This window comes from Monocercomonoides exilis (genome assembly GCF_001643675.1).
Source record: "Monocercomonoides exilis strain PA203 chromosome Unknown scaffold6-2077815, whole genome shotgun sequence".
Classification (NCBI taxonomy): Eukaryota; Preaxostyla; order Oxymonadida; family Polymastigidae; genus Monocercomonoides; species Monocercomonoides exilis.
In genome coordinates this window covers 1,264,965-1,281,141 of record NW_027150551.1, presented here as the reverse complement: position 1 = coordinate 1,281,141, position 16,177 = coordinate 1,264,965, and the positions used below count along the sequence as shown (strand labels likewise).

Here is a 16,177-nt window from a genome sequence, read left to right as displayed (position 1 = left end):
TTCTTCGCATTGTGTCCGACAAAATAAATGAGTTGAAATTTGGAAAAACCACAATATCCAAGTTGTAAATGAAATAAAAACGCGCATGCTTCGTTCAATCATCTTTGAACTTTATGAACTTAAAAAGTCATAAAATAAAGAATTGAATAGCAAAAATAGCGATTTTCAAATTATTGTTCAAAATATAAATGTATTTGAATCGATGAACAAACGCTCAATATGTTAGCTCTTTTGAATTGAGACTTAATTCCCTTTTTTCAAAGGTATGTTTAATTATTCAGAAATGAAAAATAATTATGGGGGAAGGAAATTTTTTTTTCTGTCATATTTGTGAATAAAACAAGTTAATGACATATGTTCAACATTATGTTTATTAAAATTGATTGCATTAAATAGGCTTTATTGATTTGTGTGGATAATATTATTTCCTGCTTTCTTCTCAAACCATGATTGATAATGCTTTTTGCTGCCAGAAAAATTAAGTTTTCATTTAGAAAATAAATGAAATATCATTTCATTATTTTATGTTATGAAAGAATATTAACTTTTTTGAAATGAAAATTCCATTTTTTTGTTTGTTTGAAAATTTATTATTTAATTTTCATTTGAATATGCAATTCATCAGGGTTGGAATACCTATGTATCATAAAGCAGCCAAGTTATTATTTGATATGTCGAAACGGAAATTGTTTAATTGTTATTAGAAATTATTTATTCGATAAATAAAGTTAAAAAATCTTTTTTGAAAGAGTTGGTTTTGATTTTTAAAAAAAAAATATCTATTATAATTATCAACAATTATTGATTGATATGAATTGACTTCGATTTTTGTAAAAGAAAAATGCAAACTATCTCTTTCAATAGAATTTATTATTTGTTATCAATCAAAACCAAATTTAAAAAAGTTAGTTAATGATGATTGAAAACAAAGAAACCTGTAAATATAGAGTGTGTTATGACGATACTGTATCAAAGGCTCCCAACTACGAATCACGAATGGCTATTTTGATGGGTACTGTTTTGAATAAATATAACATTCCACAAAGAGAGGATTTAACAATTGGAGAAGAATATCATGCAATTAACAGACTTTTTCAGGAAGGGAAATTGGCATTAGAAAGAGATGATGTTCGTACATATGATGCAATTTGTGATTTATTGGAAGATAGTACAACATTATTCCACTATTCGACAAGATATGAAAACTCAACAAGTGAACAATGGGAAAAGGTTCGTGGAACGAAAGATGAGACAAGAGTTATTTACAGCTTTGAATATTTTAATGAAAGATCCAGTAAAATTTTTCATTATTGCGAAAAAAAGAATGTTATTTTACAGGATTTATTGTCTGAAAAAGAAAAGAATGAACCAATAGAATAGAAGAATTAGTATGTTGCAATGAAGTCAATTTTTTGTTATAATCGAATATCGCTGCAACACGTAATATAGAAATTATGAATGAAGACTAATAATGCAAACAGATAATTTGAGCCAATCAGTTCAGAAATGAAAAGTGCCACTTACCGATAATCGACTCTAAACACAGTTGTTCTTTGTTGCAACCATTTGGAGGGGGAAGAAAAAATCAAGATTTAACGAATGAACATAGCCTTGCAATTATATTTAAATAGAACATTGATTTCTTCAAGGATGAAGAGCAGATCAATTCTTTCTTTCTGAGGTTTCGGAAATGAGAGAGAGAATTGGGTATCATTTGTTTTGTAAAGAAAGAATACCTGTATGCTCCAAGCTTCATGAATTTTTTAAAAAACTTTTTTTTCATTGTCTTGGGAAATTATTAAGACCTTTTACATGGAAACAATTTCAGAATCATGAATCATTGAGAACATTCTTTCTCTTTAAAGCGAGATGATGGCTGCACATGAGAAATCGAAAAATTTCTGGATAATGGCATTATAGTTTGTTCAAACGATGTAAGAAACACATGCAAATCTTAAGATAGAGGATTTTATTATCGCATTTCAACAACACATTTCTCATTTCATTTCAATAGCAGCATAAACATCTTTTCAAAGAAAGTGATGATTGAATGGATCGTCAGCCATTCTTTATGCAGTATAAATGGCTCGGCGCATTTCAGCGCAACTCGCACAACAGTTTTGCAATCACGATAAGCAATCAAATTGTTATAGAAAACATCTTCAATGTAAATGTCAGTCCTTGAAACAAAGAGTAAAAGCTATAAACATGAATCTTTGACTTTTCCCCTCTTTTTTTCCTCTAACAAGGGAATAATTTTGCAATCTTAACAAATTTCTCGATGCTAAATGAAGAAACAAAGAAAGAGAGGAAAAAGTCAGAAAGAATAAAAAAGTGAGAGAAAGATAGAAAAAGGTATTTAGAAAATTCGACTTTTTCCAATAAAATTATAAACAAGAAATTAATAGTTACAGTTTTCGCGATAAGGATAAATTTTTTGATCAATACTCTAATGATAGCGTGATTTTAAAAAAGAACATCCAATTCATAAATTATTCTGATCTAACAACTTTGTGTTAAAAAGCACATAAGGAGCATGTTCTGCAGTGTTTCAGTAAAGCAAATGGAAAAAAGATTGAAAGAATGAAAAATCAATGATAATTAAAAGCAGGAACCTTCAAATGGCTTCAAAGAAATTGACAAAATACATTAATATTGAACTATTCCAATCATATGTTCTTGACGCATATTGATTTCTTCATATGTTATTAATCTTTTTAAAAGGTAATTTTTCCGAAACACTGTTTTTACGCAAAACATCTTTCAAGATGAAAATTTGTCTTTTGATAATACGAATAACTGTGGTAGAAGATAATTCAAATAACAAAAAACTTGTGAAAAAAAACACATATTCTAAAATTCTTGATTTAAAATTAACTGAGGAAAAAGATTGCTAGATTGCAGATATGAAAACATATACAAATTAAGTGAAGAGCCCACAATTACATTATTTGTTGATCAATTAATCAACAGCTTTTTTCAATGTTTAAGCATGTAAATATGGATAAAAACGATGCTGCTCCAAAAGTTAAGTCAATAAATAAAGAAAAATTTTGGGCAATTGCTCAAATTGTTCTTCTTGGGATAATATGCATATTTTTGATTGTTGGCGTTTCAATAGTTGCATCTATTCATTACGAACCAAAAATGCCAGAAATATCCTTTAGCATCCCTCCATATAAATATGCAGCAAAATTTCCAGGGCCTCATAAAGATCAAGGATCGAGAAATACTTGCTGGTTGGATATTCTTTTAAAAAATGCAATAACTTTCATATTTTCTTTAATTTTTCTTTTTCTTTTGGAAATTTTAGGGCTTTTGCATTAGCGTCATATCTTGAAGATTCGTATAGATTAAATGGGATAAAGAAAGGATTTTTGAAAGAAAACGAATATGTTTCTTTTTCAGTTCAATCACTTGCGAAACTAATTGTTGAGGAATGCCAGAAAAAAGAAAATACAAAAATATGTGATGGATACGGACAAGGACCTCAATCAAATACAACTGAAGGAGGATTACCTGAATGGGTTTGAAGCATTATAATAAATTAAATAATATTTTCACTAAAAAAACTCCTTTTTCATTTATATTCGTTTTTCTTTAGTTTTACTATCTACGTAATATTCATAATCACATATATCCTGAATCTGTTTGTCCATACATCACCAAACCAGGTAAGGATTTTGAGTGTCCTGGACTTGAGGAGAGAATGAAAAATGATTCTAATCCTATCCGTCCAAAAATTTCTAGGATTCACACTGCGTATTCCGTGGAGGATATGAAGGCGCTTTTACGAGAACAAAGTGTAGGTCCTGTTTATTTTTCGTGGCATCCTCGCAACCACATATATATTCCTTGTGATACAACTAAACAAAATGAAAGAAACGATCAGACAGTTGAATATTCTAAAATCTGTGAATTACAAAAAGATTCCGATTCATTTGTTGAATGCCCGTCATACATCACAAAGAACAAAGACACCGATAAATGCTTCGATTGGGGAGCTGAGCCAATGAATCCAGAAGCCGAATGGTATATGGCAGAGACTTTCGAGCTGTTTTTCGGCCACATCATGCAGATGGTGGGGTACAACGATGAATGGATGACGATGAAAGGACTGAGACAAGGTGAATATGGAGAAGGAGTGGGAGGCGGCTGGAGAAGAGGAGAAAAAGACATAGAGCCTGGCCGTGAGGGAGCAGCCTATGGCCGGGGAGCTGTGGGAGGGGATCCTGAACGAGGTGTCATTATTCTGAAGAACAGCTGGATGAGAGGCTCTCATTCATTGAACTTCTTTTTGGGCAAGCATTCAACATGGGACGAGCTGACAATTTGCCCCAACGTGAACAATCCAATGAACTGGCTGTCTTGCACTCATCTCATTTTTGACGATGAGAAAGCGCCAAAGACGAATGCAATGCAAAGCAGCAAAAACTCAAATCATTTGCGAACGGAAGTTGGGCAGTCGATTCTGTCACCAAAGCAAACAGGAAGACGATTGAGGAATATCATAAACCATATGGCTAACAACCTTACTCAGAACCTCAATGGCGATGAAGAGAAAGAAATGACTCCTGAAGAAAAATCACTTGCCATGTGTCTTGATCCAAAGTCGTCTCAAGACCTCATTGAATTAACATCGCAGGCGCATGAGTTTTCGTGCAAAGACAAACAATATGGATGTGATTCAGATAAGTACAGATATTTCTTTGACTCAATGAAATCAGACTCGAACCAGATGTACTACATGCGTTTTGTTACGATTTTAAAAGAGGATAACAAGACAAAAGGAGAATTCACTCTGAACTGGATTCCTCTTCAGATGATCTCGTCAGTAATGGAGCCGATAAAAGAGCAACGCGATAAGTTAAAGGATGACATTGATCTTTGTGGATATTGGGCAATGTATGTCATTGTTGTTGATCTTATAAGAATTTTTTTTTTTTTTTTTTTTTAATATTTCTTCTTATGTATATTTAAAAGTCCTTATTCTGTGATCCATCGTATTTCGAGAGAGACTGAAATGCCAACAGCAAGCGCCTTTGAAATTGATTGGAGCGATAGTTCTTATGAATGCAACAGTGGCAGCTATCCTCAATACGATTATTCACTGATTAAAAATTCAACTCATACGCAAAATCAATATCCTGCCTGGGATGGTCCGCTTCCTTATGCTCGTAGAAATAACAAATGAAAAGAGAAATAATTTTTTTTTTAAATTAAGAGAGTATTGTTAACTATTTTGCAGCTTAAAATGCTGCCTTTGAGAAGTTTAATGTGTGAATATTTAATTTGTTTTCATTTACGATTAAACGTTAGTGTTTTGAATTATTGTTACCGTCTGTTTTTGAAATTTTTTGATTTACAGAAAATCGTTGCTTTTCTGTGAGGTTTTTGTTTTTGAATTATTTAATTTTTGAGTGGTGCAAAAACGACTACAAAGAATCATTGAGCGTGAGTGTGATATATTTTTGTAAAACGTCAAAATAGAAACGATTAAAGAAAAATGCAATTATCTGTTTCAATAAGATTGTTAAGACTAAAAGAAAACAGATCAAAAATGTTGCAATCAAAATGATTCGCGCTTCAAATTGCAGCAGAAATTATGAGCATCATTTTCAACTTTTTATAGAATTATTCACATTCATACCCAGAATATCCAGTTTTTCACATTTCAAGAAATGACATGTTCTCTTTGAATAGTTATTTAACAATTTTCATTTGGAAAATGGATGCGATGTTAATTGACTTCAATATAATTGGAGCACATTTATCTTCAAAAATGTTCAATTCAATCTTTTGATCATTCCACTATTTTTTTTGAAAGATATTATTTTTACAAGTATTTATTCCTTTCACGGGATTGATTCTTCATGACATCACAATCATTATGGACTTCTATCCTCATTGAGAACATTTTTGATTATGAGCCTGTGAAAGGAAGAAGTATTGCTTCTTTTTTCCCCAAAGTTTTTATCTTTTGACATGGATAATCGTCTTTATAATTTCAAAAGTTTTAAAAATTGAAGACATAGAGACTATAATATTGGAAAAGCTGACTGGTGATAATCGTATGAATATTTTTATTTCAAAATTGCATTTCTTTTTCTTAAAGCCGTAAAGCCGTTGCACTACATGATTCAGACTTGGAATCGCCTTACACAAGAAGAAGAGCGATCAATGGCCCATGGAGTGTGATGTTAATTTTTGTTTCCTGGATGCTATTCTTCTTTGTCAATGTTATTTTTTTTATTGTTTAGTACAATGCAGCAAAGAAACAAGATCTTCAAGTGTTATATCCAGCTGCAAAACGATTTCTAATCAATTATTCTGTAATGGCACTTCAATTTCCAGATAACTTTGTTGAATGCAATGGGTTTTGTTCAATTTATTGTTTTTCGTAAGTTGAATGCTCTTTTTAGATCTGAAGATCTTTTAGCAATTATTATGAAAAAAGAGCGGGGCCTAACAGTGACCACGTCTTATTTTGATGAGCTTATTGCATTTATTGTTGAGACGGAAAAAGAGCAGAATGACTCAACAATTTTCGAAACAATCTTTCAGCCAATGATTAATGCATTCAAATCACAATTTGCAAAAGCCGCATTTCCAGAAATGCCCGAAGGCTATTTAGATGCATTTTTATTTGTTATGCGAAACGTTACGTTTGCGACACGAGCTGCAGCATGGCCTGGGCTACTGTTTCTTCCAGACTCAGAATATGTGAATGCATCTCGCTATACTGTTACATCTTTGAAGCCGTCGTCAGCACCACTTCTGCAATATCAATTGAACGAGTGCATTTTTCCTCGCACCATTTTGATGAGTTTAATATGCACCACTCCGCTTTCTCCCGAAAACCCGCTTTTCTGCCAGAAATGGCTGAGCTCTCCAAACTTCTCTGTGGAAGAGCGGAAAGACGGGAAAGTTGCAGTCGTCGCATCGCACGGAAGCAGCGGCAGCCCGCTGACGACGAGCTGGCTGCGGTCGACGCTGCAGCGGTACGGCCAGATGATGGAAGGGCAGTGGACGTCGCTCCGAGTGCTGTTCACAAATATGCTCCGTGGGAATGTTCCTTTGGAGCAGTGCGGATCTTCCTCAGGTCTGGTTGCTACCTCTTCTTCAGGCGCTTCAGCATCACACAGCGAGAATGAGTTCGCAGTCAACCCGAAGGAAGGGCTGAGCAGCAACTTGCTTCATTTTCTGGACTGCTTCTGCGTGGCGAACAAAGAAAGGCTGAAGATGCAGTCTGACTTCCGCCTGGCATCGAGCGATGCGATGTCAGTGAACATGTGCATGGCGATGATTTCTATCTGCGACCGCTTCCTGCCCATCCCGTGGGTGGAAGGATACGCCGGCGGCATTCGAGAGGCTGGCGAGAAGAGCAGCGTCTACGGCTATGCGCGAAGATCTGATGCATCTCCATCATCGTCGTCATCATCATCATCATCTTCTTCTTCTTCTTCTTCTGTCAGTTCACATTCCTCGCTTGTGGAGATATCGCACGACTCAGCCGCGAAGTTCGAAGAGCTTCCAGTGAGTGCCTACACTTCGCTAAGCGCCGGTGTTATCACCACAACAGAGACGCAGCCTCAACAACTGCGGCAGCTCGTAGCGAGAGGCCAGTGGTTCATCCGCGGGGACAACCAGCTGTGGCACAAGATCGACCTCAGCTACTCCATCCTCGCCGGCCGCTCGCTCAGCAGAGTCGAAGAGCGGATCGCGAGACATTCAGACATGGATGCTATCAAAGCAGCAGTGGAGCAAAGGGCGAAGAAAGAGAGCGCAACAGGCACGATCCGCTTCGAGCGTGTAAGTGAGTACTTCTTCCTGACGCTGCACTGCTTGCACGTGGGACTGGTGACGTCGCTTGCTCGCTACGACAAGAACATCCAGACGTTCAACTCGATGATCCAGCAGCTTCCCCCCGTGGAGAAGGACATTGTCTTCTACGACTTCCCTTCCTGTGCATGCCTGCCTGAACGCAACATCTCTGCCTCGCAGCTGCACCCGGCGCTGGCACAGATGGGCGCTGGCAAAGCAGAAGAGGTGCTTGCGCGGGTGTATCCCGTCAAGCAGCTGATGGAGACGTGCAGGGCATGCGACAGCATCTACGCACACAGCACGCTGATGGCTGATGTGATCAAGTTCTACGACTTCTATGCATGGCTCCTGCTGCGCGAGATTGGAGAGATATCGCCGTCCATTCCTGACCCAAATGACTCGAGCGTCTATCACGTGTCTCCCACTTCATCCACTTCTGCCTCTCCTTCGGCTTCTCCTTCTGCTTCTGTTTCTGCTTCTCCACGCTCCGCTTCAACGACTTCTTCTGCTTTGTCTCCGTCTTCCTCACCCTCTCCCCAATCTCAGGCAGATTCCAGAGCACGTGCTCCTCTTCCAAAAGCGCGTCCGCCCTTTTCAATTGCACCTTCTGAGGGAGAAGCAGACCCTGCTGAAAGCTTCATGAGGAGGCATCCGCTGTTTGGATGCCAGCCGCTCTTTGCACTGGAGGACATGATAGAGGTGCTGCGGGCATCGATGATCAACCGCTCCACCATCTCGTCGCTGTCGAACGCGAAAAACATTCTCCATCTCTTCGCTTTCCTGTTGTTCAACAGCAAAATCCTGCCATATCCACACATCGTACTAGAAATCGGAAGTCTGCTGACTTTGATTCTGGTGCCTCCGATTGAGCTAGCTGATGACGAGAAGGAAGAAGAAGAAGAGGAAGAGGAAGAAGATCAGACAGACATCTCAGTGGAACAAGGGCTGACCCCTGAGCAGATGAACAAGCTGCGGGAAGAGCGGATCGAGAAGCGGAGCCGGCAGCTGGAGGCGAGGCGGAAGCGGAAGCAGCGGGCGCGGGATCCAGACCTGGATGCGCAGCGGCGGAAGATGCTGTGCAACACGCTCCTGTCGCACTCTGCGGTGCTGCATCTGTTCCCGCGGGCGCTGCTGTCGTACTTCCCGAACATCGAGCTGGTCTCTGCGGACGAGTCGAGCATGCTGCAGCGGCTGCACACGCGCTTCCAGTTCTGCTCTTCCTTGCGCATTCTGCTTGTGCACGACAGATTGGGACCTGAAGTGGTGCATCTGCTGAACAGCTCAGGTGGATCAATCATCGGCAACAGCAGCGTGAGTGAGACAGGCGAGCGTGTTGTGGCGACAGGGCCATTCACATTTGTGAGGATTATTTCGCGGCTGGCGGGGGATGTGGAGCAGTGCTTCAAGAACGCGTTTGAGGGCATCACGTATCTGCACCAGCTGGAAGATGCAGTGAAGCCAGCGAGTGTTGCTGTTGCGTCACAAGAAGACCACAGAATAGCTGAGGCGTATGGGCGGTACATAAGCATTGCCCGAGGGAACATAAGGCTGACCTATGGATTTATGGAGTGTCTTATACAGCTCTGCCGCGTAGGCCCTGTGCTGCTGCTGGAGCGGCAGGACTTTGCGTCGATTGTTCCTGTGATGAACAGGCTGACGACGAAACTTGTGGGAAAAGAGGCAGCTGAAATGAGAGTGTCCAACCCGAGCCAGATCGACTGGAAGCCTCTGAAATTGGTGGGGCTGCTGTTTGATCTGTTTCTGGCGCTTTCTCGTGTGGCACCTGATGAAGTATTCATGCCGTTCATTCGGAAGTCCGCTGCTGGCAAAAATAAGTCATCATCATCATCTTCTTCTTCTTCGTCATCTTCTTCTTCGATGTCTGATGATGATGACGAGGAAGAGGTGGAGATATTGTTTGACTACGACATTTCTCATCCATCAGAATTTATCAATGCGGCTTGGCGAGACGCCATCCCGTTCAGCAGCGTCGATGCTGCCACTTTGTGTGACATTGTCACTGTCAAAGGAACACGCAGCAATGCTGAGCTGTCAGCGTTCCGTTCGATGATTGAGCTGGTGGTGCAGGCGTCCACGCTCTCGAAGACGAACGACTTCGACGTGTGGCTCGAGGGCCAGCTGGATGTGGATTGCCCTTCGGAGTTTCTCGATCCCATGGTGTATACTTTGATGAGGGACCCATATAAAGTGTCGGCAGGAATAACAATGGACAAGGATGTGATCATGAAAACGATACTGACCACTGGAAAGAATCCGTTCACAAACGAGCCTTTGACAAAGGAAATGATTAGTCCAGGTTTGTCAATCATTTGTTTTTGAATCGTTGAATGTTAATTCTATTTTATTAATTTTTTAAATAAAAATATTTTTTCCATATTTATCTATGAATAATTTTAAAAAAAAAAAATAACTTTTCTTCGCAGACGTCGAACTGAAAGCGCAAATAGATGAGTGGATAAAGAAGAAAAAGGCAGAGTTTGATGCATTGCCAAGATAATTGACATTGATTTCAATGTTCTCTTTTTTATTAAAAAAACTTTGAGAAAATTTAAATGTTTTATTGAAATTATTAAAGCTTAACCAAAGGTTTTAAGCAATATTTTTTGTTTGTTATGACTTATTTTTTTCAATTTTCGAAAAATGTTGGCATAGGTTAATCTGAAAATTGTTAAATACAATTTAATCATTAATTTTTTGTTTTTTTAGAAAAAATTTTTTTGAATGGCTTTGTTAACTTCATAAAAACTGTATATCCAATATTTTCAAATAAATAACAATAATTTTGTTAAATCATTAGTTCAATGATTTGTGATGAAATTTTTTGCTTCATGAATTTTGTTCCATGCACCATTTTCCAATATTTAACTTATTTTTTTAATTTTGCTACACATTTACGCATGAGAACATTAAACAAATAATGATCTGAAAGCAGAAAAAGTTTGGAACAAAACACGGTTTTTTTCATAAATGAAAATATTTCGCCCCATTTCGATGTTTTTGTCTTTAACATAATGGTTATGATCAAAATAGAGAAAGAAACAACCTATCATGGATGATGCCGATGCCATTATGATTATGACCCTTCGGCAGGCTGGGTGCAATGTTGATAGTGACATTACCAGCTGTGCTCAATTTACCCCAGAAGTTCTGATGAATTGCTGTGCAGTTATTCTGAACATGATTGATTCAGATTTGGAAATTCCCCTCACTGTTCCACCAGATGGAGTGAAACGATTTAAATACTGCTCATCAATTGCGAAAGCAATGAAAGTTTGTTTTGTTTTATTTTTTTCCAAAAAGATTTTTAAAAATAAACTAATTTTTAGGATTCTGGATATAACGGAGAATGTACTTATGATTTGTTTACGTATCCCAACCAAACTGATACAAGGAAATTCATTTCATTTCTTATTGAAAAATTACCACGTGCGGAGCAAAAGGAATCGGAAACAATTGTTCAAGGTTTGAAATATTTTTCATCATTTTTGTGAGAAATGCTTTTACACTTTAAAAAGAGCAAACGTTACTTGGACAAATGAGAGAAGCTGTAAGACAATCATTTTTCGATCCATGGTACATTCCACTTCTTCAAAAGCCTCCTCTGTTTTGCCACTTTAAAAGACATTTTTCTCATCCTTATGAAGGAATTGACAAGGACAAAGAAAATGAAATTTATCAAAAAGGAGAAGAGAAAGCTGAAAAAGAGCGCAAAGAGAAAATACAGACAGCTGTGTCTGTTGTTGCTCGTGCTGTATCTAAGGCAATGTTTGATCAATTAGACACAATGGAAAGGAGCACATTACTTTCACTTTCTGATGCATTAAAGAAACAAAGAAACTCCAAGCAAGGAGGAAGAATTGATCACATGACTCGTTTTGCTCAAGAAGAACAACCAACTGGAGAGGTGTCTATTGATAAGAATGATGTTAAGGATAAAGAGCAACTTGAAGAGAAAGTTGAGGAAAGTGAAGAAAGACTCAAGAAATTCCAGGCTGCTACAACGGAAGCACAACGTCAAGTTGAAGCCGAAATGGCTCGTGCGAGAGAGCTTGTGGAGAGATTACAATCTGCTACAAACGAAGTTGCAGTTCTGAAGGACGAGATCAAGAAAAAGCAGCTGATTGTGGCTATGTTGAAGGACCCCGACAATGCCATGAGCGAATTGACGCGCCTGAACGAAAAGACGATGAGCAAGATCAAGCAGCTCGGCTCAGACTGGGAAGAGGTGCGCGGGCCGTTGGTTGAGAAGTATCACAAGTGTGTGGAGAAGAACAGAGGAGACCAATCACTGTCTCATAAACTGACTGAAGAACTGAAGGAAGTCAGAACAGAAATGGCACAGCTGATTGAGGAGGCAAAGAAAAAACAGGCAAGATTACAGCAGTTGAAGCAAGAGTACGAGGGAATGGATAAAACTGCGGAGAGACAGAAATATGTTGGAAAGATTACTGAAATGCATGCAAACCTGACCGCACAGAAGAATGATATTAACAAGGTTTGAAATTACGAAAGGAAAAGAGAAAGAAAACGAAATGGCGTATTTCAGTTGTATTGCATGCGTTTATCAAATAAGGATTTTATTTCAAAAATAATATTTGTTTCTGCAATATTCATCATTTTCACATTTTTTCCCCTTTTTTTCAACTTTCTTCATCAATTTGTTATTTCGTTGCCTCAACAGATCATAAACGACATGAAATCGCTGATGTCTGACTCGAACACAGCAGAAGAGCGTCTGGACCGTGTGTTCCACGATGCCGACGAGATGATCTTTCTTGCTGCGAAAGTGCCTGACCCCAAGATCGATCGTGATGAGGCTGCAAAGAACATTTACAGAGGGCTTGTGCTTATCCATGAGAACTATGGAAAGCTCTCAGCCACTTACAACGAGATAGGGAAATATACTAATCGTCTTCTCGACACAAAAGAGAGGATAGATGATCAGCTCAGATACGGTGCAGCAGAGAAAATAGAGAAATTAAATAAGTTTGATTTGATGCTTTTTTTTTATTTCTTTTATTTATTTTTCATTCATTAATTTGATAAATATCATCGATTGTTTATTGAATGCATAATATCTTTTCTGTTTGTATTTTCTATTATTTCTTTTTAGGGATCTCAATGCCTTGTCGAAAGAGAACGATTCGTTGAGAGAGAAACTTAAAGACGATGACGATGACGATGATGAATAAATCAGTCTAATTTTATTTTTACAATTTTGCCTTTTTGTTTATATCATCTCATTTCTAAAAATTCTTTTCTTTTCTCAAGAGCGACGCTGTATAATGCTAACTTGCAATTTATTTTTTCCCCAGAAATAAAGCACTTCTTTCAGTTATCAGCAATCCAAGTTTTGAGCTTGAGTCGTCATCTGCTTGTTGAAAGAGAAGAATTAATAACTGAAAATATGAACACAAAAATCTTTAACAGAAAAACGAAAGACATGAAAAAATTAGTGAAGATTGTGAAACAACGATAACTTCTACAATTGACAGAATCTCGGAAAGATATATCTCTTTGTAAAAATCAAAGACTTTAATTCAAAAAGATTAAGAAATTCACTTTGTTAACTTCCAAACAATTTTTCAACAAAAATATATATATCAATAAGTAGTTTATCCAATGTAAAAATATTACATTCATTTTTGAGTGGATGTTTCATCTTTCTTTTCATCTTCAACTGCTTTGTAAAGCTGCTTTTCTTCTATAAACGAGGCAACTTCGTCAGGAATAAGGTATCTGACAGACTCAGAATGCGCAAGTAATTCTCTAACAAAAGTCGACGATATATCGTTCCTGGGCTCTTCAAAAGCTTTATAAATTTGGGCCTATTTGCAATTATTTTTTTAACATATAGCAATAATGATATAAATAATTAAGAATATTCGCGTACCTTATATGGCCTTAGTGATTCGTGTTCAACAACTTCCTCAAATTTTTTGCCTTCTCTTCCACAGCACACAAGCTTAAACTTGAATAAGCGTGGAAACTTAAAATTTTTCCAATTAAAATAAAGCAATAACAACATAATTCATCAAATTCAGTATTTTTGTTTCTTTAATTTTAAATGTAATAGACAAACGAATGCAGGATCCCAAATTTTTGGATTTGTCATTGCCTCAAGGTTATCCATACTCATAACAAATGCAATTGAAAAATCTAAAAATAGAAAATTGATAGACGTGTTTAAAAAGTTGTTGAAGTAATGCAACATCAAACCGTTTGTTAAAAGCACCTTTGAAAGTCTTTCATGAAGTATTTCTAAAGTTACAGCAGTTCGAACCCATGCAGGTTGAACGCTTTCCCAATCATCAACTCCTATCCATGAAGAGTGTAAGCAACCAAGTTTACACATTTCAACACGAGTTGGACCATCTAGTAATCCAGGTTTCCCATACGTCACTGCAATTGGAGAAATAATACCTCCGAGAACAGTATAATTTCCTTTTATTTCCAATGTTCTTTTCGCAATTTCTCATATTTGAATAAATTTAAATGGAAAAAATGTAATATAAATTTTAAACAATTGCATAATAACAAGACAAACCAAGAATTCGAAAATGCATATTTGTCGGAGGATTAAAAGATCCGCTCAAAAAAATAACTATTGGATTCTCATCCGAACATGTCGGACGCTTTATCCAATTGAATAAGCAAGATGACTCCGCTTGCATTATCTGTGGTTACGAAAAAGAAATTAACGCTACAAATAATAATATCATGTATGATCTTTAATATGTTCAGAAATCTGAAACATCTTATTTGCTTAGCTTACAAAAGAAAATGTGCTAAACAAATAATATAAATTGGACTACTATTTGAAAAAGAGTAATTGTTCTTTATATATGAAAAGAATCAAAAGATAAATAAATGAGAAAAATATTTGATAAAAGAAAGTTCGACTCATAATTGTTGAGATAGCATTTTATCACAATAAAATAAACTTTGATATCAATTGAGCATTTTCGAGTTATCTGAGTGAAGCTAGAAAACTATTTTGCAATAATTAAATATCCTGCAATATCAATTCTGAATGAAAACAAAACGAAAGAGAATGGAAGGAAAGTCATTGGAGCGTATTGATATGAAGAACTAGCATGAATAACCGCATAAGAAAATAAATCTCCAATTTTCGCTGTTGTTCGAGATGAGTTAATGTTGAAGAATGATATAAAAAATGTTAAAAAAAAGAAAAGGTAGTTAGAATGAAAGTAAAAGGAATATGAGATGATAAAGAAATGACAAATCCGAACGTGTGTTGTTTGATCGATGAAAGGGGTTTGAAAACTAACGAACAGAGAATGATTTGATAAAGGAAAAGTTGTGATTTTCAAAAATCAAAAAAATACTTTTTTTAGTATTTTGTCTCAAAAATTAAAACTGAATGTCATTATAACACAATAAAAAGAGGAAAGTTAATAAAGTTGCTGACAATGCAAAATTTGATGCAGGAATTCATTCATAAGGCATCAAGTGTCTTTTTTTCTTTAAAATTTCCAATTATTGTTGATTACATTCAAAATTACAAGCGAGTGGCATTCTTCATTCATTAACAAATTTATTTTTTGTTTTCAAAAAATCAAAATCCCTAATATAAATGGAAAGCAAAATTATTTCTGAATTGCTAAAATTCAATAAATTATTATGATATGGTAAGATCGATTCAGATAATAATTTTCTTTTTTAATCCGTGTTTTTTGAATCTAAATCGACTGTAAATTAATGAGTGATACAAAGGATTCAAAGCTGCATTTTAGAAATTACACTCCCAGGGATCCTCGTCTTAAAAAGCTGATGTTACCAAAGCCAGAAATTCCAAAGATAGAAATTGAAATTGACACGGAAATCATTAAAAAAACGCATGGACAAATAGACCTTACTGTTATAACCCCTAAGAGAGAGACAATGGACTTAAAACGTGATATTCAAGATAAGTTGGCCATTTTGGATAAACGAACTGAAAAGGCTCTTGCACAGCTTTCAATATCTCGCAAGCAGAAAACCTGAATTTACATAATATTGTTAATTTTTAACACTTCATCAATTCATAATTTCTTATTCATTTCGTAATTGTTTTCGCATTATATTTTAATTTTTTCATTGTTATCAGTTGCGTAATATTTTGGCGCACGTTCGAAAAATATATGACTAAAACTGTTTCGTTGAATTATTGTATCTTAAAGTGATTTGATTTCTGAATTTTTCACAAACATGAACTTCAGAACAAATCGTTATTCCATTTCAGAAATTTTTTGAACTTAATTTTTCAATTCCAGATTTTTAAATGTTAATATAATAATAAATATATAAAATATGAATAATATCTTAGTTT

General features: G+C 36.3%; 5 protein-coding genes across 5 annotated transcripts; 4 read left to right on the top strand and 1 right to left on the bottom strand.

The window, feature by feature from the left end:
* Window positions 1–2,938: 2,938 nt before the first annotated feature.
* Window positions 2,939–5,464, top strand: MONOS_2224 (putative papain family cysteine protease domain containing protein). The gene is made up of 4 exons (XM_067872132.1): window positions 2,939–3,239; window positions 3,314–3,527; window positions 3,605–4,905; window positions 4,984–5,464. The coding sequence occupies exons 1-4, from the start codon at window positions 2,983–2,985 to the stop codon at window positions 5,192–5,194; spliced, it is 1,983 nt and encodes a 660-aa protein (XP_067733902.1). The 5' UTR covers window positions 2,939–2,982; the 3' UTR covers window positions 5,195–5,464.
* A 350-nt stretch (window positions 5,465–5,814) lies between these two features.
* On the top strand, window positions 5,815–10,782 carry MONOS_2223 (putative ubiquitin conjugation factor E4 B). The gene is made up of 6 exons (XM_067872131.1): window positions 5,815–5,946; window positions 6,015–6,071; window positions 6,116–6,192; window positions 6,261–6,376; window positions 6,423–10,141; window positions 10,269–10,782. Exons 1-6 carry the CDS (start codon window positions 5,874–5,876, stop codon window positions 10,340–10,342), a joined length of 4,116 nt encoding a protein of 1,371 aa, XP_067733901.1. The 5' UTR covers window positions 5,815–5,873; the 3' UTR covers window positions 10,343–10,782.
* Window positions 10,783–10,862: 80 nt separating this feature from the next.
* On the top strand, window positions 10,863–13,137 carry MONOS_2222 (putative Coiled-coil domain-containing protein 22). Its single transcript, XM_067872130.1, has 5 exons — window positions 10,863–11,115; window positions 11,172–11,307; window positions 11,361–12,340; window positions 12,527–12,831; window positions 12,959–13,137. Exons 1-5 carry the CDS (start codon window positions 10,894–10,896, stop codon window positions 13,035–13,037), a joined length of 1,722 nt encoding a protein of 573 aa, XP_067733900.1. The 5' UTR covers window positions 10,863–10,893; the 3' UTR covers window positions 13,038–13,137.
* A 37-nt stretch (window positions 13,138–13,174) lies between these two features.
* Window positions 13,175–14,560, bottom strand: MONOS_2221 (putative nicotinamide nicotinic acid mononucleotide adenylyltransferase 1). The gene is made up of 5 exons (XM_067872129.1): window positions 14,393–14,560; window positions 14,065–14,319; window positions 13,928–14,004; window positions 13,739–13,834; window positions 13,175–13,673 (listed from the first exon to the last, which is right to left on the bottom strand). The coding sequence occupies exons 1-5, from the start codon at window positions 14,517–14,519 to the stop codon at window positions 13,485–13,487; spliced, it is 744 nt and encodes a 247-aa protein (XP_067733899.1). The 5' UTR covers window positions 14,520–14,560; the 3' UTR covers window positions 13,175–13,484.
* Window positions 14,561–15,497: 937 nt separating this feature from the next.
* MONOS_2220 (putative cwf18 pre-mRNA splicing factor) lies at window positions 15,498–16,163 on the top strand. The gene has a single exon (XM_067872128.1). It carries the CDS (start codon window positions 15,568–15,570, stop codon window positions 15,850–15,852), a length of 285 nt encoding a protein of 94 aa, XP_067733898.1. The 5' UTR covers window positions 15,498–15,567; the 3' UTR covers window positions 15,853–16,163.
* The last annotated feature ends 14 nt before the right edge of the window (window positions 16,164–16,177 follow it).

Coding starts and splice junctions, on each gene's coding strand:
- MONOS_2224 (XM_067872132.1), top strand. CDS start 2,983: ATGTTTAAGCATGTAAATATGGATAAAAACGATGCTGCTCCAAAAGTT. Junction 3,240..3,313: donor GGATCGAGAAATACTTGCTG/GTTGGATATTCT, acceptor TGGAAATTTTAG/GGCTTTTGCATTAGCGTCAT. Junction 3,528..3,604: donor AAGGAGGATTACCTGAATGG/GTTTGAAGCATT, acceptor GTTTTTCTTTAG/TTTTACTATCTACGTAATAT.
- MONOS_2223 (XM_067872131.1), top strand. CDS start 5,874: ATGACATCACAATCATTATGGACTTCTATCCTCATTGAGAACATTTTT. Junction 5,947..6,014: donor TGAGCCTGTGAAAGGAAGAA/GTATTGCTTCTT, acceptor TAATTTCAAAAG/TTTTAAAAATTGAAGACATA. Junction 10,142..10,268: donor AAAGGAAATGATTAGTCCAG/GTTTGTCAATCA, acceptor TTTTCTTCGCAG/ACGTCGAACTGAAAGCGCAA.
- MONOS_2222 (XM_067872130.1), top strand. CDS start 10,894: ATGGATGATGCCGATGCCATTATGATTATGACCCTTCGGCAGGCTGGG. Junction 11,308..11,360: donor ATCGGAAACAATTGTTCAAG/GTTTGAAATATT, acceptor CACTTTAAAAAG/AGCAAACGTTACTTGGACAA. Junction 12,832..12,958: donor AAAATAGAGAAATTAAATAA/GTTTGATTTGAT, acceptor ATTTCTTTTTAG/GGATCTCAATGCCTTGTCGA.
- MONOS_2221 (XM_067872129.1), bottom strand. CDS start 14,519: ATGCAAGCGGAGTCATCTTGCTTATTCAATTGGATAAAGCGTCCGACA. Junction 14,320..14,392: donor TATGCATTTTCGAATTCTTG/GTTTGTCTTGTT, acceptor TTCAAATATGAG/AAATTGCGAAAAGAACATTG. Junction 13,835..13,927: donor AAATTTGGGATCCTGCATTC/GTTTGTCTATTA, acceptor AAAAATTTTAAG/TTTCCACGCTTATTCAAGTT.
- MONOS_2220 (XM_067872128.1), top strand. CDS start 15,568: ATGAGTGATACAAAGGATTCAAAGCTGCATTTTAGAAATTACACTCCC.